We start from the raw sequence: 17,201 nt of genomic DNA, 5'->3' as shown, positions 1-17,201 counted from the left end.
GCAAAAAACAAACAAAAATAAAGACTTTATTCAACTATTCATTTCCTTTTCTGTAGGCCTCGAGATTTCACGTAGTGAAACTGTGCAACGGTTCTGTGTTGTACGTCACACGTAGGCTCACTATAGGCCGACGCTGGTCATGTGTGTGATGCGTGTGACGTACAACATAGAAGCGTTGCGCAGTACGTGAAATCTCGAGGCCCACAGAGAAGGAAATTAATAGTTGAATAAAGTCGTTATTTTTGTTTGTTTTTTGGACCGGCCAGTTTCAATCCCTTAAGAAGCCTATGGAGGAGTGATCCAGCTCTCAGATTTAATCAAAAATATCTTAATTTGTGTTCCGAAGATGAACGAAAGTCTTACAGGGTTGGAACAACATGAGGGTGAGTAATTACTGACAGAATTTTCATTTTGGGGTGAACTAACCCTTTAAATTAAGGTTGATAGCATTGGTAGTACACCCTGATAGATAGCATTACTGTTTGTCCCAATCAGATCCATCTATGATTTTACTGAACTCTGAACTGAATCCATGAAGTGTGACCTTTTCTGACCAATTTCATTGGTCGTGTGGGGTGGAGCTTGTGTTTAACTTGTTTGGGGTGAGGGGAGGAGGGGAAACACTGCTGTATTCTTAGTTTTCATGTGGCATAACACACTTATAGGAATGCACACCTGGAGGGAAAACAAGGCTTTCCTCCATTGCTCACCAGTCATTTTTACCAGGTTTGCACTAAGTACTAATGTAGTAAGACAGTGATATTAAAAGACAACATTCAGTGTATGCCTTATTGGTGATACATACTATGTACAGGCTAGCAGATGAACTCAGAATATAAATGCAATGCACAGTTTCTCATTAAGCGTTTCCCATAGAAATGTTTTAAGAATACGCTAAATCATAACGCTTACGCTTTGCAATAATATTATGGGCTCATCTGCTCGCCTGTATATAGTATGCACCATTAACAAGGGGAACACTGAATTTGACCTTTTAACACTTTCAAATCACTTTTTAAGTAGGCACCAAGTATTTTTCACATTAAGCGTTTTAGAATGTCCCTCTGGTTTTAGTGATTTTTAGGGACTGAAGCATTACATTGATCATAAGTTCCCAGAACTTGCATTTTGTTCACATGTTGTTGTTGTTTTTTCTCTTTCTTTTTGAGATGGAAAACTAACAGGCCTGAAATGCATTCTATGGATGTTTTGCCTTCCAGGTCTCCACACCAGTCACATGACTGAAAGTGAAAACTATGAATTGGGCTGCTAAAAATGCCATGTATCAACAGTGATCAACACTTTTAGTGTTTTTTAAGTATAGTCTAATAGATGACTTTACATATTAAGCTGGGCTATAGAAGAAACTATTTTAATGTTGAAAATTACACACAGCACCTTTAAAAATATGACAATGACTGCTCTATTTGATGCTTTGATGGATATTTTGCAGCATATTTCCCTCATTATTTTGAACCATGATCAACACAAATACGATTATTAAACTGTACCTATATCATTAGCACACTGTATTACTCAGTGTTTTCACTATGCTCTATATTGAGGTCTTCAATGACATATGTTGTTGCATAGTAGTCTGAATCATAACTATTAGCAGGCACTTCTTGAGTTGGAGGCTCGAAGTGCCAGGCTGGCGATAGACTTCACCACGCAGGTGGAGGCTCTGTGGCAGGCGCCGGCACTAGCCATGTAGTTGGAGGCTAACCGGTGTAGCCGTTTGCTCCCGAAAGTGTTAAAATGGCCAGGCATGACCAGGTCAATCTCATCTTTATCGACCATCTCTACCAGCCTTTCGCAGCTACGGATGTAGTCGCTGATCCTGCTGTAGGGAAGCCAATCAATCATGGAACCATCATAGACCACGTCTCCACTGAACAGCATCTTGTTCTCCTTGTCATGGAGACAAATGCTTCCTCTGGAATGGCCCGGCATGTGGAGAACAGAAAGTTGCCGGTCCCCAAGGTTGATAACGTCGCCTGGGAACACAAGGATAAGGAATAAAGGAAGGAAATGTGGAATGTGGGAACTGGATATTGTCACTGCATTGCAGCACTGACACAGCAGAAGCTGTATCGATTGATGCACAAGTTATGAAAAAGAGAGGGATTTATGTAACATATACGTTATGGATAAGTAAGCTTTAGTTTATTATTACTACAGCTGAGATATCCTGGTCCAGGCAGAAAATACATTTTAGTTAAAAGGATTTAATAATACCCTTACACAAGTTTTAGAGCAAATATCTGTGTCTATTGGATATACTAACACACAGTGACATATCTGAATAAGGTATGCTTCTAAACATCCACAAACATAAAAAAGGGTTAAAGGCACATGGTCTGTTTATCATAAATAATTCAGGATTCACACAACTTTTCTGTACTGACTTTTCATTACTTTTACAGTCAATTACTGGATAATTATACATTTTTAGTAATTATGGACTCACAAAGAGCAATTTCTAACTGATTAAATATTTCCAGCTGACTATATTTGTGACCCTGGATCACAAAACCAGTCACAAGTCGCACGGGTATATTTGTGGCAATAGCCAACAATACATTGTATGGGTCAAAATTATCGATTTTTCTTTATGCCAAAAATCATTAAGTAAAGATCATGTTCCATGAAGATATTTTATAAATTTCCTACCATAAATATATAAAAATATTTATTTTTGTGAGTGAATGCAGCACAATCGCGAACACAAATGGACAACTTTACAGTAGCACCTCATTGCAGTGCACGAGATCCAGGGGGTGGAGTAAAGGGTGGAGATTGGTAGGATTAGGGGTGGGGTAGGGATCAGGGGGTGGAGATTGGTAGGTTTAGGTATGTAAGGTGGGAGGAGTTGGATCTGGATCCAACTCCTCCCCCTGATTTAGTGTTCTGCGGTGAGGACCATCTCCAACTTTAAAGGGGATTTTCTCAATGTTTCGATTTTTTTGCACCCTCAGATTCCAGATTTTCAATAGTTGTATCTCGGCCAAATATTGTCATATCCTAACAAACCATAGATCAATAGAAAGCTTATTTATGCAGCAAAAAAATCACTATTAAATAAATAAATAAGATGCATACGATTCAATGCAATACTGACTACATTTTCCGTGATTTTCAGAGGCCTGGAAATCACACCTTTTAAAGGTTTTTCCAGGACCATGGGAACCCGGACTCTAGGTTAAAGTATATGTCACCTCCACATCTGAAGATATACTTGTGAGGTGAAAGAATAATTTGTTCACTGAAAAACATATCTTCATTTCATATGCAGTGCAACTCACTGCATATACTAGTCCATTCACTGAGAATAATGGGGGAGCTCATATCAATCATGTGTGGTTTACTCAGAACTTTACTCTGATTCTGCTGGGTTTCTGCCAATGGTCCACTATAATGGTGTATCTCCACCATCAGGGAAATTATAAAGCCACATTAGACAGTGAGCTTGGTTTTCACTAACCACTGACATGTCTCTGGTGAACACGATCTGATTTGTTTCGATCTTTCTCTATCTCTTCAAAGATATTAGGCAAGGTTGCCCAGAATGAAGTCATGCAATGCAGTGCATTTTACTACTGTTTTTGGAGTAGATTAGGCATGAACCAAAATTAGCTAAATAATGCAGAGAGAGAGAGAGAGAGAGAGAGAGAGAGAGAGAGAGAGAGAGAGAGAGAGAGAGAGAGAGAGAGAGAGAGAGAGAGAGAGAGACAGACATACAGACATAACGGCAATTTGGCACAACAGTATAATACCCCACCTTCTTGTAATATATGGGTTGGCGTAACAGCCGTCACTCTATACTGTCTTGCTCGCCATCCAGGCGCTGGATCCTCCACGATCTCGCGGTCAGATAACCATGTCACGGTCTCAAAGTTGTCACCGTTAGCCAGGGCATCCACCTCCGCCTTGTGCACGCCCACCTGTTGAAACTGATGCAGCCCGCCCGAATGATCAAAATGCACATGCGTGCCGATGGCTAACAGGGGGTTCTTGCGCTTCGAATCGTCCCCGAGCAGCCCTTTACTGTAGATGTATTCAGGCAGACTCCGTAAACCCAGTCCGGTATCTATGACGACGTCCTGATGGGACCCGCGTATGAGCCAGATATTCGCCCTGTTCCCCGATTCATAAAAACGCTCCTGGATCCAAAACACGCCATTTTCCAGCGACTTATGCGCGTACCAGTCAGTCACAGACATCCCCAATACATTCAAGAGGTTATTATTGCATATGAGGATAAATGTATGATTGTTAACCTATAATTTTGGTTTAAATCTAGCTGCTCCAGCCGCAGAAAAGACGCTGACACCCTGTTCCGCAAGAGCAGCACGTCACCGAGCGTAAAGATATGACGCGCTAGAGAGTCGGAATACTATTGGTCAATGCGGAAATAGGCACCACCCAAATAATGCATATTCATTAATATAAAGCAAGTGCACTTTAATTGCCTTCAGATACTCATTTATATTCGTCTAAATGCTGAACAAGGTAAGCAATTGCCCTCCTGCAATGCGACCGCCCGAACCAGTGGTGCAGTTTTGGAAATAGTGCATTGTTATCATTTACTCACCCACATGCTGTTTCAACATTGCTGTTTTTATTTCTTGCGGGAAGCACCTGTCCAAACCTGTCTATGGTCCAAACAATTAAAGTGGATCCTCATTTATATGCAGTACAAAAAAAAAAAAAAGTCCTGTACGATAATATTCCAATTTTTCTGAAGTCATATGATAGCTTTGTGTAATAAACAGACTGATTTTTAAGTTTTTAAAAGATAATCTTCCTCAGGCGTTTTAACTTTACGTCATTGAAGCCGAACACCATCACGTGACCTATCGTGACCTAACCCCCCCCCTCTTAAAAAACAACAACAATGTCAAAATTATTATTAATTTGTCAATTATTAAATTGTTTCGTTCATCCAAACTTTTTTTTAGGAATATTTGACTGACCAGAATGGCAGGAAAGGGCAGAGGAATAGCAGCATTCAGCTTCAACGTTGAGGCTCTGGGCCTCACCAGAGGGTCCATGCCTGAAACCCAGAAAGGGCCGACTCCACTCTTCCCAGTGAGTTATTCTGAAACTTTTTGTTTTCTTCTTAAATGGATATTGTTTTCCACTGAACTTTAAAATGTGCTTCAGTAAGATTAGAACATTATCCAGAAAGTCCTGCCTTTTGCTTTTTTGTAGTTGTTTTAGAGACATGCATTACACTACCTATTACATTATTGTATCTTTTACAGCAAATTGAATATAAACCAGGGCCTTTGAAAGCTGGGGAAGATGAAGACTATATGAGAGCATTGAAACAAGAGATGAGAGGACGAATGAAAGACCTCCCTTTTAACATAAAACCCCACACAGGAAAGGGAGGTGAGTGGTAGCCTTTATTTAATTTTAGTAACATATAATACCTAATGCTTCCTACTAGGTGTCTTATGATTTCTAAGATAATCATATTGTAAAAGTAGATGAGCACTGGGGGCAATATCAATACAGGCTATCACTGACCTTAAGATATTAAATATATGTAACATGTTTAAGTGAAATACTATAACTGATTAGGGATATTTTAACCTTGAATGTTATTATTTACATTATTTTAACCATGTTAATTCAAGTAAGAAATGTTTAGAGGTTAAATTAATTGTATCTACTGTTTTAAAGTGTTTGCCAGTGTGCTCTGCTCACCAGTATAATTCACAGATGTGGAGAGGTACAAGGAAAAATACACAAAAGAAATAAAAAAAATTGAAGCTGGCGATTGGACACCAGGTATTGCAAGAATTGCGTACGATTACAATTTAAATTGGCTGATTTCAGATAAATTATAGGCTTGATTTGTAGATTGGAACAGTCTTCCGAAAGAGCTGAAGCCACAGAAGAAGATAATTAAGAAGAAAATAGGTAATTTCAAGAAATGCAAATCCCTCTTTAAACAAACTGCAATTTTTGGATGACCTATAAACAACTTGAATATGTACAGATAAGAAATTCACAAAGATCTCAAGCAAGGACAAGAAGGAAATGCTGAGTAAACTGGATGTGAGTTGAAGCTATATTCATCACAATAAACTGCTGCACTATTCACGTTTTCTATCTTGGTTCGCCGCAAACATATACAGTATATTTGGATTAAGCTGTTGTTTCACTTGTGCTTGTTTTTCAGGAACTTGAGAAGAAGGGGGATGTCAAATCAGATGAGGAGAGTGAGGAGAAGGTAAAGAAGAAAGAGGGTGAGGAAGAGGAGGAGGAAGAAGAAATTGAAGGAGAATATGACGACGAAGAGCTTGAAGAGGTAAAAGATCAATATTCTTGGTTAAATAAATCTTCATCGACAGCATCTGTAGCATGTTGTTCATTACCACAGAAAAAAGAATTATTAATTTAAACTTCAGTGTAACTTTAACACTAAAATATTGCTTAAGAATGAGAGTGTGAGATATAATCACTACCAAATGTGTCCATGCAAAGCTATCTGCTTTTTAAATGGAAAATTTCTTTGTGCATGGATTTTTTTCTTTGTCTTGTCCATCAGTTTGTAAAATAAAACAGTTCTAAAAAATAAAAAACTCTGTGCACTTTTTTTAATGTATTTGTTAATATGTGTGTCCTCCTATGCAACCATATAGTTGTTTACTTTTCATTCTGTGGTAATCAGCAACATTCTATAGATGCTGTTGATGGAGCTTATGGCTGCATGCATTTCACCTAAAACATGTCATCAACAGTAAAGTGAGCACCCAAGTGCCTGCTGGATAGATCTAACATGGTTTCAGTTACTGAGAAAACGATTTAGGTGCTACTGTTACTACATAATGTTCATGTTTGAATAATCAATAATGAATGTTCAACTAAATTCCAGAGTAGTAAAAGCATGATCTGACTTTTTCACAGGAAAACGACTACATATCAAACTACTTTGAAGACGGTGATGAATACGGGGGAGGAAGTGATGACAACATGGATGAAGCCACTTACTAGCAATAAAAAAAGATATCACTCATTAAAAAAAGTCTATCATACAAGATAACTAAAGTGTGTCAATACATATAGAAGCACAAATTTGGTTACACTTCATGTCTTCCAAGAGCAGTGTTTTATAGTTATAAAAATTAGATTCACTGAGTTATATAAATTACTAAACTGGTATTAAGCCAAATATTGATCATATAAAAATCCAAAAAATAATTAGGAGATTTAGATACTAAAATAGAATTCCTTTATTTTCAACCTGCATCTTCTACAGGATGAAGGCACATATACTGTTCAAAAGTCAATCACTGAACTCCATGTTTCATAGAAATGTTTACATCTCTGCTACTTGAATGGAATTGAGCACATGCGAGAATATTTTACAAATCATCCCTGTGCTCTTGCTAGAAGTAAACCAGGAAGTCATATGGTTCCATTTTAAGTTTTGTTTTTCTTTACAAGCAAGTTTAAAAATTAAAACCAGCAACTTGATTACCATCAGTTGCAATACTGAATCTGGATTCTACACTTCCTAAAATAAATTAATGTGTTTATTTCCCTGACAACCAGACAGTGGCAGCAAATGTCTTAATGTATCATGTTTGCCGTCAAGGCAAACGAGCTTATAGAGGTACAGAGCTATACACTGGCTCATGAGTGACAGACAAACAACAAAACCAGCATTTAACTGTGCAAAATGCATCAAGGAAATATGCTGATAGGATTGGAATCATTTCTTGATTACTTGATCCTTTCACGTTTCAGTTCAACTTCATTTTTAAAATGTGGTTTCGCTTATACCATCCATAAATGCCTCCAAATTAATTCCCTGGTGATCTGTGCTCCTTTACGTTTCCTTTTTGTGCTTCACAAAATGTTGCTGTTCAATAGCAGGCTGTAGGTGAGAGTCTTGGTGAGAGGCAGCATTGGCCCGTGGTAACCCAAGAAGCTCAGCGACGGCTGGCTGTGTTGGTCCAGGCCTGATAGAGTCTATGGTAGTGTGGTGGCTTACATCTGCTTTCATCAAAACTTCATAGTACAACAGGTAAAAAACAGGTGTAATAATGCCCACGACCAACATGATGGCCACTGCGGTCCACCATCTCATTCCCCAGTCAGCCCCATAGTACGGGTCTTTCTTATGGGCCGGTCTGCGCTCGGGGTCTCCCAACAGCGGCTGCTCCAGTGAGGACACCACCTCGTTCAGGCTGTTCCTGGAAGGGGCAGATGACTTGACGAGAAGTTGAATGTCCTTGTCCTTCTCCTGCAGGAAGCACTCCACGCTGTCCACAGATGAGGAAGAGGATGAAGAGTCCAAGGGAGCTCCAGAAATCTGTATTTCTGTGATTCTGCGAGTGCTGCAGGGTGAGCTGCTTTTGTGGGGAGCGGTGGCGTGAGTTTCTGTGAATGAGCTGAACTTTCTCACAGGGATCCTTATGGACCGCAGCGCAAAAAAGTCCTGCTCAGTTAGAAGATTGTTGGCCCGCTTTATGTCTGCAACCTGAGAACGAACAAGAAAAAAAATCAGTAAAGCGCATTTGGGCAGCTATTAGGAAGCAAAACTGCACTACGTTTTTTTAAACGTCAGAACATCTAAGAAACGTGGAGTAATGTAAAAATCCAGAGCTGGATGTGTCCCAAATAAGATTAGGAAGAACTCGTTATTATGGGGTGTAATGTGAAGCAGAGTTTTGTTTACAGTAGCAAAGCTGCGTCATGACTTGTGTCGTTAATACAGAATTCAACTTGCGTAATTAGGTGTGACATAAACACAGATTTTACACTAGCTACTAATGTGACTCATCCAATCAGAATTTAGAGTAGGAACCATGCATCATGTAATATTGTTTTTGTTTTGAGACGTTACACATAAGTTTAGCATGCTTCTGTACCAATAACAGACTTATTGATTTCAAAATAATCATTTTCACTTTGGTCTATCTGGTTCTTAATAAACATATTTTTTAATTCACTTAATTACCCTAAGATAGACATTACAACATGGTTATTAAAGTCGTGATGAAACGGAAGTAGCTTCATTAGATTTTCTTTTTCCCCGATTGTGACGTACAGCATTTACACGTATAACAGATTATTGGAAAAGGGTTTGGACATCCACTGGTTGTTGGTTAGCTTGTAAAATGTGGATGTCGCAAAAGTGTAGGAAAATTAAAGCGAAACTTGCAGAGGGAGGGTTTAAGCGAACTAAATAATTAGAGAAGTCAGGCATACATATTAAGAGAGAGAAGTGTGTCCAGTTATGACATGTTGATTAAACATTGAGGTAAAAAAAAAACTTAAAAAACGAAACTGATGAATTGTTCACAATAAGAAACGTCTCTGGTTACTTACGTAACCTATGTTCTCTGAATAGGGAACGAGACGCTGCGGAAAGCGCAGTGGGATATCCTCTGGATGTGCCGATTGTCTGAAGCCCTATAGAATCACGCCAATCCATTGGCTGATGGCGCTCGCGCAAAGCTGGCTCCGCCCCGACGCTCTTACGTCGTAGCATGATGTACGCGCGCGCGCCATCTTCTCCTCAGATTTCTCTGCCGAAAAGAAAAACTGTCGGCAGCGCGAGGAGCTTGGCAGCGAACGCAGCGTCTCGTTCCCTATTCAGAGAACATAGGTTACGTAAGTAACCAGAGACGTTCTCTTTCATAGGTTCACTCAACGCTGCGGAAAGCGCAGTGGGAACGAAATACCAAACTCGCCAAGCTAAGCGCTGCCATAACCGGTACCAGACCAAATAAGAACAACCATGATAGGTTCAAGCAGATAGAACCTGGGAACCTGGAGTCATGTCAAGATCCAAATTATAGAACCTCACAAAGGTGTGCGGAGAGGACCAACCTGCCGCCACACAAATGTCTTCCAAGAGGGCCCCTCTAAAGAGAGCTTGAGAGGAAGCCACACTTCTGGTGGAATGCGCTCTGATGCTAAGAGGTGAAGGCAAACCACGCACCTCATAAGCCAGCGAAATAGCGTCCGTTACCCAGTGGGAAATCCTCTGCTTTGATGCTGCAAGCCCGCGGCGGCCAGCACCAAAACATACCAAGAGCTGGTTTGATTTCCTCCAACCGCTTGAGCGATCTACATACAACTTCAAAGAACGGACCGGGCAGAGCAAGTTAAGTTTCCTTTCTTCCTCAGAGGCAAAAGGAGGAGGGTGGAAAGCATTAAGGTTAACAACCTGAGAGCGGAACGCCGTGGAAAGAACCTTGGGTACATACCCCGACCTCGGCCTCAAGGTAACCCTAACCAGGCCAGGAGCGAAGTCCAAGCATGACTCACTAATAGAGAGAGCCTGCAAATCCCCTATCCGCTTCAGTGAAGATAAAGCTAACAAAAGAGCAACCTTAAGAGTCAGAATCCGCTCAGGAGCTGACTCCAAGGGCTCGAAGGGAGCCTCTGTCAAACCCTCCAGGACGACTGACAGGTCCCACGAGGGAACACTAGGGGGGCGAGCCGGTTTCAGGCGCCTAACCCCACGCATGAAGGCCGAAACTAACCTCAGTTTCCCCAAGGGAATCTCATCCGATTCTCTATGAGCAGCAATAGCTGCGACATACACTCTGAGAGTGGTAGCGGCCGCTCCGGAAGCAAACTTTTCCTGCAGGAATTCCAGCACTGAGCCTACTGGGCAGCTAACTGGGTTCCTATCATGTGCTAAGCACCACGCCTCGAACACCCTCCACTTGGAGGAATATAGCCTCCTCGTCGAAGGGGCTCTAGCATTCGCAATAGTCTCCTGAACGTCGGTTGGGAGATCAAAGCTTAAAGCTAACGGCCTCTGATAGGCCAAACGTACAGCTTCCAAATGTCGGGGCGAGGATGCCATATCCTGCCCTGAAGCTGGGAAAGCAGGTCCTCCCTGACCGGTATCTCCCAGGGGGAGGATTCCAACAGAGGGATCAGCTCCGAAAACCATGGCTGGGACGGCCAGAATGGGGCTACCAGAAGGAGGCGGACTCCGCTCTCCCTCACTCTGGACAGAACCGCCTGGATCAGCTTGATGGGCGGGAAGGCATAGAGTTTCTGCATCGGCCAAGGGTGGGCGAACGCATCTATCCCCAATGGAGCTGGAGGGCTCAGAGAGAACCAAAGCGGGCATTGGGACGACTCCTGAGATGCAAAGAGGTCCACTTCCGCTTTTCCGAACACCTCCCAGATCAGGGCCACCGACTGGCGGTTCAACATCCATTCCCCAGACCTGAGCTTCTGCCTCGACAGAGAATCTGCTGCGAGGTTCAGAATCCCTGGGACATGAACTGCTCTCAGAGAGAGGAACTTGTCCTGGGACCACAGGAGAAGGTGACGCGCATGCCTGTCTAGGGTACGCGATCGTGAACCCCCCTGTCTGTTTACATGGGACACTACTGCCATATTGTCCGTTCTGACAATGACATGGTGTCCTTCGAGGAAAGGGAGAAAGTGGCAAAGAGCCAGGAAGACAGCCCTCAGCTCCAAGCTGTTTATGTGCCACGAGAGGGTCTCGCCAGTCCAAACCCCACACGCTGGCCTGCCCTCGAAAACCGCTCCCCAGCCGGTCAGAGAGGCATCCGTCGTAACCATCTGGCGACGGAATACCGCACCCATACCGACTCCTTTCTGAAGGAAGAGGGGGTCCCGCCAGATTGACAGGGCGCGAAAGCAACTGCGCGACACCTTCAATAGGCGAAAGGCTGGCCCCGTGGGCCGAGCCCCTGAGAGCTTCATCCACCACAGAAAAGGTCTCATGTGGAGCAGCCCCAGAGGTAGCACAGGGGAGGCCGCGGCCATAAGGCCCAGAAGTCTGCGGCAGGTGCTCACGGAAACATGCTGGCCTAGTGCGAAACGGGACAGACATGTCACCAGACTGGAAATCCGTGCAGGAGCCAAACGGGCCTGCATAAGAACGGAGTCCATGCATACCCCCAAGAAAACCGTGTTCTGAGCTGGAGTAAGAACGCTCTTCTCCGTATTCAGCCTCAAACCGAGAGACTGAATATGACGGAGGACAATGTCCCTGTGGTGAGTCACCAACTCTCTGGAGTGGGCTAAAAGGAGCCAATCGTCCAGGTAGTTGAGTATATGGATGCCCTGGAGCCGCAGCGGGGCCAGAGCAGCATCCATACACTTTGTGAACGTCCTTGGCGCTAGAGCGAGGCCAAAGGGGAGGACCCTGTACTGGTACGCTTTCCCTCCAAAGGCGAACCTGAGGAACTTCCTGTGTCGCCGTACGACCTGGATGTGGAAATAAGCATCCTTGAGGTCTACCGTCACGAACCAGTCCCCCCGCCGGATATGAGATATGATGGCCTTCAGCGTCAACATTTTGAATTTTCCTTTGTAAAGAGAGAAATTCAACCGGCGAAGATCTAGTATCGGCCGCAGGCCGCCCCCCTTCTTCGGGACCAGGAAGTAACGGCTGTAGAAGCCCTGTTCGACTTCCCCCGAAGGAATCTCTTCTATCGCCCCCTTCAGCAGAAGGGATGAAATCTCCTGCTGTAGTACAGAAGCCTGAGCGGCGCTGTCGACTACAGTAGGAAAGACCCCGTTGAAGCAGGGGGGGTTGCGACAAAACTGAAGCGTGTAGCCGAGCCGAACTGTGCGAAGGATCCAAGGCGATACCCCTGGTAAACGCTCCCATTCTTGAACGAAATGTGATAGAGGCAGAGGAGTGTTGCAGTGCAAGGGACATACCTGAGGTAGGGTGTCGCGCTGGTTTCCATGGGGAGGCGCGGTTGACCGTGGAGGAGAGCGCTTGGCGTCCTGACACGTATTGGGGGGTACCACCACCTGGATAGAAGTAACTGGGTCCGCCTGCTCCAGAGGAAAAAGAACTGTGCCTCTGAGGAAGCGATTGGCGGGTGTAACGTGCACCGGGAGCGAGGGGAGAAAGCAAGATGCGTCTCCTTCCTCCTGCGCCGGACTGGGTGAAGAGAGTGAAACAGGACCTGCACTTCGAAACACGCTGGGTGGCGAAGGTGACAGGGTTGGATGAGGAGAGCCGGCTGGAGGAGGGCAGAAACGCTTGCGCGGTCTGTCCCAACCTCGTAGATCTGATGAGGCTCTCCTCTTCCTGCCCTGCGGGTCAGGAACGGCTCGAGGAGGCTGGAGCGGCCGATTTGTTGGACCGCTTCAGCTGAAGGCGCTTGTGAGGGCGCTGGCGAGGAAATGGACGACCTCGGGCTCCCCAGACAGTAGTTGGTGGGTGGCGAGCCGGGTCACTCCTGCTAGTAGGGAACTCAGCCCTATGAGCAGAGCGTTCTCGGGTTTGAGAAGGGGGAGGGTTGGAGTCACTGGGCCCTCTGACCCTCCTGGGCATAAACTGCCTGAACGCGGCCGACTGAGACTTAGCGGCGCGGAACTTGTCAACCACCGTGTTGACCGCCTCCCCGAAAAGACCTGAGTGGGAGATAGGGGCATCCAGGAGGAAACTCTTATCCTTGTCTCGGATCTCCGTGAGATTCAACCAGAGGTGGCGCTCTGCAGCAACCGAGCCCGCCATAGAGCGACCTACAGCCCGAGCAGTGTGCTTGGTGGCTCTTAGGGCCAGATCTGTGGCTTTGCGAAGCTCTTTGACAGCTTCGGGCGTCAGTCCCTCTCCTTCATCCATGTCCTTCAAGACGTCCGCTTGGTAGGCTTGAAGGATGGCCATGGTATGCAGGGCCATGCCTGCCTGACCAGCCGCCATGTAAGACTTCCCAATAAGGGAGGAAGTAGTCCTACAAGCCTTGGAAGGAAGAAGGGGACGCGCCTTCCAAGACGGTGCAGACGACGGGGCGAGGTGGTTAGCCAGCGTGTCCTCGACCGCTGGAATAGCGGAATAACCCTGCTCCACAAAACCAACAAGGTTGGTGAAGTCAGCGGCTGCCGCATTAGTTAGGCGTGCGGAGAATGGCTGCTTCCAGGATCTGGAGATCTCGTGATGCAGATCGCTGAAAAAGGGCAGCTTTCTTCGTTCTGGCCTAGAATTAGGGCCACGTAGGAACCTCTCGTCGAGTTTGGACGATTGAGACTCGCGGGGCTCATCAGGCCAGTCAATAGAGAGCTTCTCTGTAGCGCGCGACAGCACCTCAATAAGCTCAGTGTAGGCCGGAGTAGGCCGCGCGTCCTGGCCGCTAGGCGGGATAACGTCATCAGCCAGAGCAGGCCCGAAATCCTCGGAGTCGGAGGCTGCAGTGTAAATAACGTCATCCAGACCGAAAGAAACCGATTCGCGGGCTCCCGGGCTGGGACATAAATAATCATGCGCGAATTCAACCGCGCCGCGTGCGTGCTCGGGAGAGGGAGGGAGAGAAAGGGCGAGGCCCGTCTGCTCATACTCAATATCCTCGAGCTCAACATCCGAACCCCAGGCCGCGGATCCACGAGAGGCCTCAGCAGTCTCGGGAGCGCGACGGGGGGAAACGAATGTCTCCTTCTCAAAAACCGCGAGTCTAGAGCGGAGGGTTTTGAGAAGGAGATTGTCACAAAATTTACATTTCGACAATCCTAATACAGCCTCACGCGCATGCGAAAAACCCATACATTTAACACACTTACTGTGAGGGTCGTCGTTCGAGATGAAACGAACGCATGGCGGAGAGCAGCGTCGATAATCCATGACACTTCACTGTAAGGAGAACAGAGTTCCACTTATACCAGTCGCTGAAGTGTCGAGACGAAAGCTGAAGTTGAATTGAAGAATTCGGGCTCAGAAAAACCGCACGAAGGGCGAGATGTGACCGCTTCGTGAAGGCAGAGAAATCTGAGGAGAAGATGGCGCGCGCGCGTACATCATGCTACGACGTAAGAGCGTCGGGGCGGAGCCAGCTTTGCGCGAGCGCCATCAGCCAATGGATTGGCGTGATTCTATAGGGCTTCAGACAATCGGCACATCCAGAGGATATCCCACTGCGCTTTCCGCAGCGTTGAGTGAACCTATGAAAGAGAACAGAAACGTATAATAATACGAAAGTAAAATGGAACGTATTATATTTCTATGATTTTGATCATAATGGTGACCTTACTATAAACATACTGAAAGAAAAAAAAAGTAAGGGCACAAGGAAACCCTGACTTACAGTACAGAAATATTGCAGAGAAATACTGATCAGCGTATCTCCCTCTTTTATGTCCCTTATCAAGTATACAATATCGTCCTTGCGATCTGTAGATGAGCTGTGCCTGCGATGCCTATCCCTGCCTCTGGAACGCAGCTCAAAAGTCTCTCCATCCTCCTCCGAGTATTCAGTCTCTGAGTTGTTCCCAAAAGCGGACATGTAACCACTCGTGGGTGGCTGCACTGTGGTTGCAAACTGAAAGCCATTGTGCTGGTTCCTTCCAGTCATTTTTCACTGTGAAAAGAACAAAAGGATAATGAATGTTATTGTTGAACAGGTGTGTGCATCACAAAATGTACTCTCTGTTTGATGCTTATGAGGTCATTGTATTCCCTTTACTGTGGCAGATAACAATAAAAAAAAGATAATTGATGTGTGGGCAATTTAGATATGGGTGGATATCTAGTAGATTACTGTAAGCACAAAAAATGTGCTGTGCCATGTACAACAGCTAACACTGCTGAAAAGTTAAAAATTCACCCTTGGCCGATGTTGACCAGCTATTTTAGGCTTTTCCTAGTCTTGAAAGTGCATAAATATTAACTGTCTCCTGTGAACTGTATTTCTTACGTGGCCTGGCACGCGCAGGTAACTAGCTAACTAGCAGCTACACATCTTTTAGCATGTAAACGTGACTTCACAAGACAAGACCAATTTTATTCAAGACACAAACAATGACACCTGGCCAAACAGCGTTTATTCACATTAAATAAACGCTAAATGGTTGTTTATCGAATAAAGCCACTTAATAAGGTTTATAGTATACACGTAGATGCTAAGTAGCTCAGTTAGCATAGTTTAGCCAATGCTACGCAAAACACCAACTACAATATCGCCGTCTGGAAAATAATCTATTGGAATACAGAATAATATAGCAGTTCCTGTAAGCATATATCACTACGTTAATAATATGTAATATCTTGAAATCCTCATTAGTAAACAGGGTCGATAATCTCGTGCTATTGATGCTAACCAAACTTTACATCAACAAACGGTGATTTACTATCTAGCCAGATTTCAGATAATAAAACTACAGCGCTAATTAAAGCTTCTGTTTATCATTTTGCTGAGGTTTACCTGAGAAACGAGTATGGTCCACTTGACTTTAGTGATTAGGCCATTCTCCAGTTTCCTCTATGAGCCTCATTACTTCTGCTGCTAGATTACTGGAGACAGAGACGCCACGTCAACACTGAGGCAGCGTGAGCACGCACGCACTGACATCATCGACATCTCTCCATGTCCCGATTACATCATCAACAGTTCAGAAGGTTTGTTGTTATCATCGATCTATTTTCCATGTGTGCAGTCGTGTTTTAAAATGAGGAGGCAAAGTTCTCAATTTTATGTATCAAATGTGAGTTTATGTCCCTGTTACACTTATTATTTCTGTTTAAATAAACATTACATAGAAATAGAGACCTTATTACAATTCTATTTTGTATTTTACACAAACTAGGCCTAATGCTTTTTTTAATATAAAACCAAGTATAAATTTCATCACGTGAGTGTTTTTACATTTGTTCCAAAATAATAACTAAAGGCAGTAACAATTTAAACAATATAGTCAACTTATTTTCATCGCTTGTAGGTTGGTCACAGACACAAAAATGTAGGCTAGGCCTACCTTTAATTTCCCCAAACTGATTTCTCACTAAAAAAGAAAACCCACAGTCATTATGTTTTCAGGCTATTTCAAGTTAAATTTTAATGTGACATAAAGTGGTGATATCTAGGGTTGGCTGAGTTGTTTACTTACTTTTTAATTAGTCTTCCCATTAACGACATCATTGTCTTCATTCAGGCCGATTCGAGAATGCGCACGAAAACAAGAGGTTGGATTTATCCAACGAACCAATCATATCCGGCCATAACCAATAGTGCGATGGAGGCATTGCCTCCTCTCATGTGACTTTCCCCCATTCATTCTTAATTACCCCCCACTAAACCCACCACACGCTTTGGGAGGTCTGTTAAAAGTCAATTCCCACTGTAACCTTTCCCGCTGCCACTGGACAGTGTCACTTTATAAAAACGAGTGACTTTTACACTTTTTAATGTCACATTTTGTAATATTTGTGTTGTTTTATTTTTGTAATATAGATTATT

The 17,201-nt window shown here is 44.1% G+C and overlaps 3 protein-coding genes across 3 annotated transcripts; 1 reads left to right on the top strand and 2 right to left on the bottom strand.

The window, feature by feature from the left end:
- Positions 1 to 1,536: 1,536 nt before the first annotated feature.
- Positions 1,537 to 4,353, bottom strand: mblac2 (metallo-beta-lactamase domain containing 2). The gene is made up of 2 exons (XM_056233393.1): positions 3,782 to 4,353; positions 1,537 to 1,997 (listed from the first exon to the last, which is right to left on the bottom strand). Exons 1-2 carry the CDS (start codon positions 4,221 to 4,223, stop codon positions 1,612 to 1,614), a joined length of 828 nt encoding a protein of 275 aa, XP_056089368.1. The 5' UTR covers positions 4,224 to 4,353; the 3' UTR covers positions 1,537 to 1,611.
- Positions 4,354 to 4,965: 612 nt separating this feature from the next.
- Positions 4,966 to 7,237, top strand: polr3g (polymerase (RNA) III (DNA directed) polypeptide G). Its single transcript, XM_056233389.1, has 7 exons — positions 4,966 to 5,091; positions 5,268 to 5,397; positions 5,731 to 5,799; positions 5,872 to 5,931; positions 6,011 to 6,069; positions 6,194 to 6,322; positions 6,922 to 7,237. Exons 1-7 carry the CDS (start codon positions 4,981 to 4,983, stop codon positions 7,006 to 7,008), a joined length of 645 nt encoding a protein of 214 aa, XP_056089364.1. The 5' UTR covers positions 4,966 to 4,980; the 3' UTR covers positions 7,009 to 7,237.
- Positions 7,238 to 7,458: 221 nt separating this feature from the next.
- On the bottom strand, positions 7,459 to 16,318 carry lysmd3 (LysM, putative peptidoglycan-binding, domain containing 3). The gene is made up of 3 exons (XM_056233388.1): positions 16,170 to 16,318; positions 15,054 to 15,326; positions 7,459 to 8,500 (listed from the first exon to the last, which is right to left on the bottom strand). The coding sequence occupies exons 2-3, from the start codon at positions 15,318 to 15,320 to the stop codon at positions 7,847 to 7,849; spliced, it is 921 nt and encodes a 306-aa protein (XP_056089363.1). The 5' UTR covers positions 15,321 to 15,326; positions 16,170 to 16,318; the 3' UTR covers positions 7,459 to 7,846.
- Positions 16,319 to 17,201: the final 883 nt, after the last annotated feature.

Source organism: Rhinichthys klamathensis, unplaced genomic scaffold, assembly GCF_029890125.1.
Source record: "Rhinichthys klamathensis goyatoka isolate OS25496 unplaced genomic scaffold, OSU_Roscu_1.1 h1tg000369l_1, whole genome shotgun sequence".
Lineage (NCBI taxonomy): Eukaryota > Metazoa > Chordata > Actinopteri > Cypriniformes > Leuciscidae > Rhinichthys > Rhinichthys klamathensis.
The sequence above is the reverse complement of the archived record's forward strand: the minus strand, read 5'-3'. Positions and strand labels throughout refer to the sequence as shown.

Coding starts and splice junctions, on each gene's coding strand:
- polr3g (XM_056233389.1), top strand. CDS start 4,981: ATGGCAGGAAAGGGCAGAGGAATAGCAGCATTCAGCTTCAACGTTGAG. Junction 5,092..5,267: donor GGCCGACTCCACTCTTCCCA/GTGAGTTATTCT, acceptor TATCTTTTACAG/CAAATTGAATATAAACCAGG. Junction 5,932..6,010: donor GATAATTAAGAAGAAAATAG/GTAATTTCAAGA, acceptor GAATATGTACAG/ATAAGAAATTCACAAAGATC.
- mblac2 (XM_056233393.1), bottom strand. CDS start 4,223: ATGTCTGTGACTGACTGGTACGCGCATAAGTCGCTGGAAAATGGCGTG. Junction 1,998..3,781: donor AACCCATATATTACAAGAAG/GTGGGGTATTAT, acceptor TTGTGTTCCCAG/GCGACGTTATCAACCTTGGG.
- lysmd3 (XM_056233388.1), bottom strand. CDS start 15,320: ATGACTGGAAGGAACCAGCACAATGGCTTTCAGTTTGCAACCACAGTG. Junction 8,501..15,053: donor CTCTGCAATATTTCTGTACT/GTAAGTCAGGGT, acceptor GTTCGTTCTCAG/GTTGCAGACATAAAGCGGGC.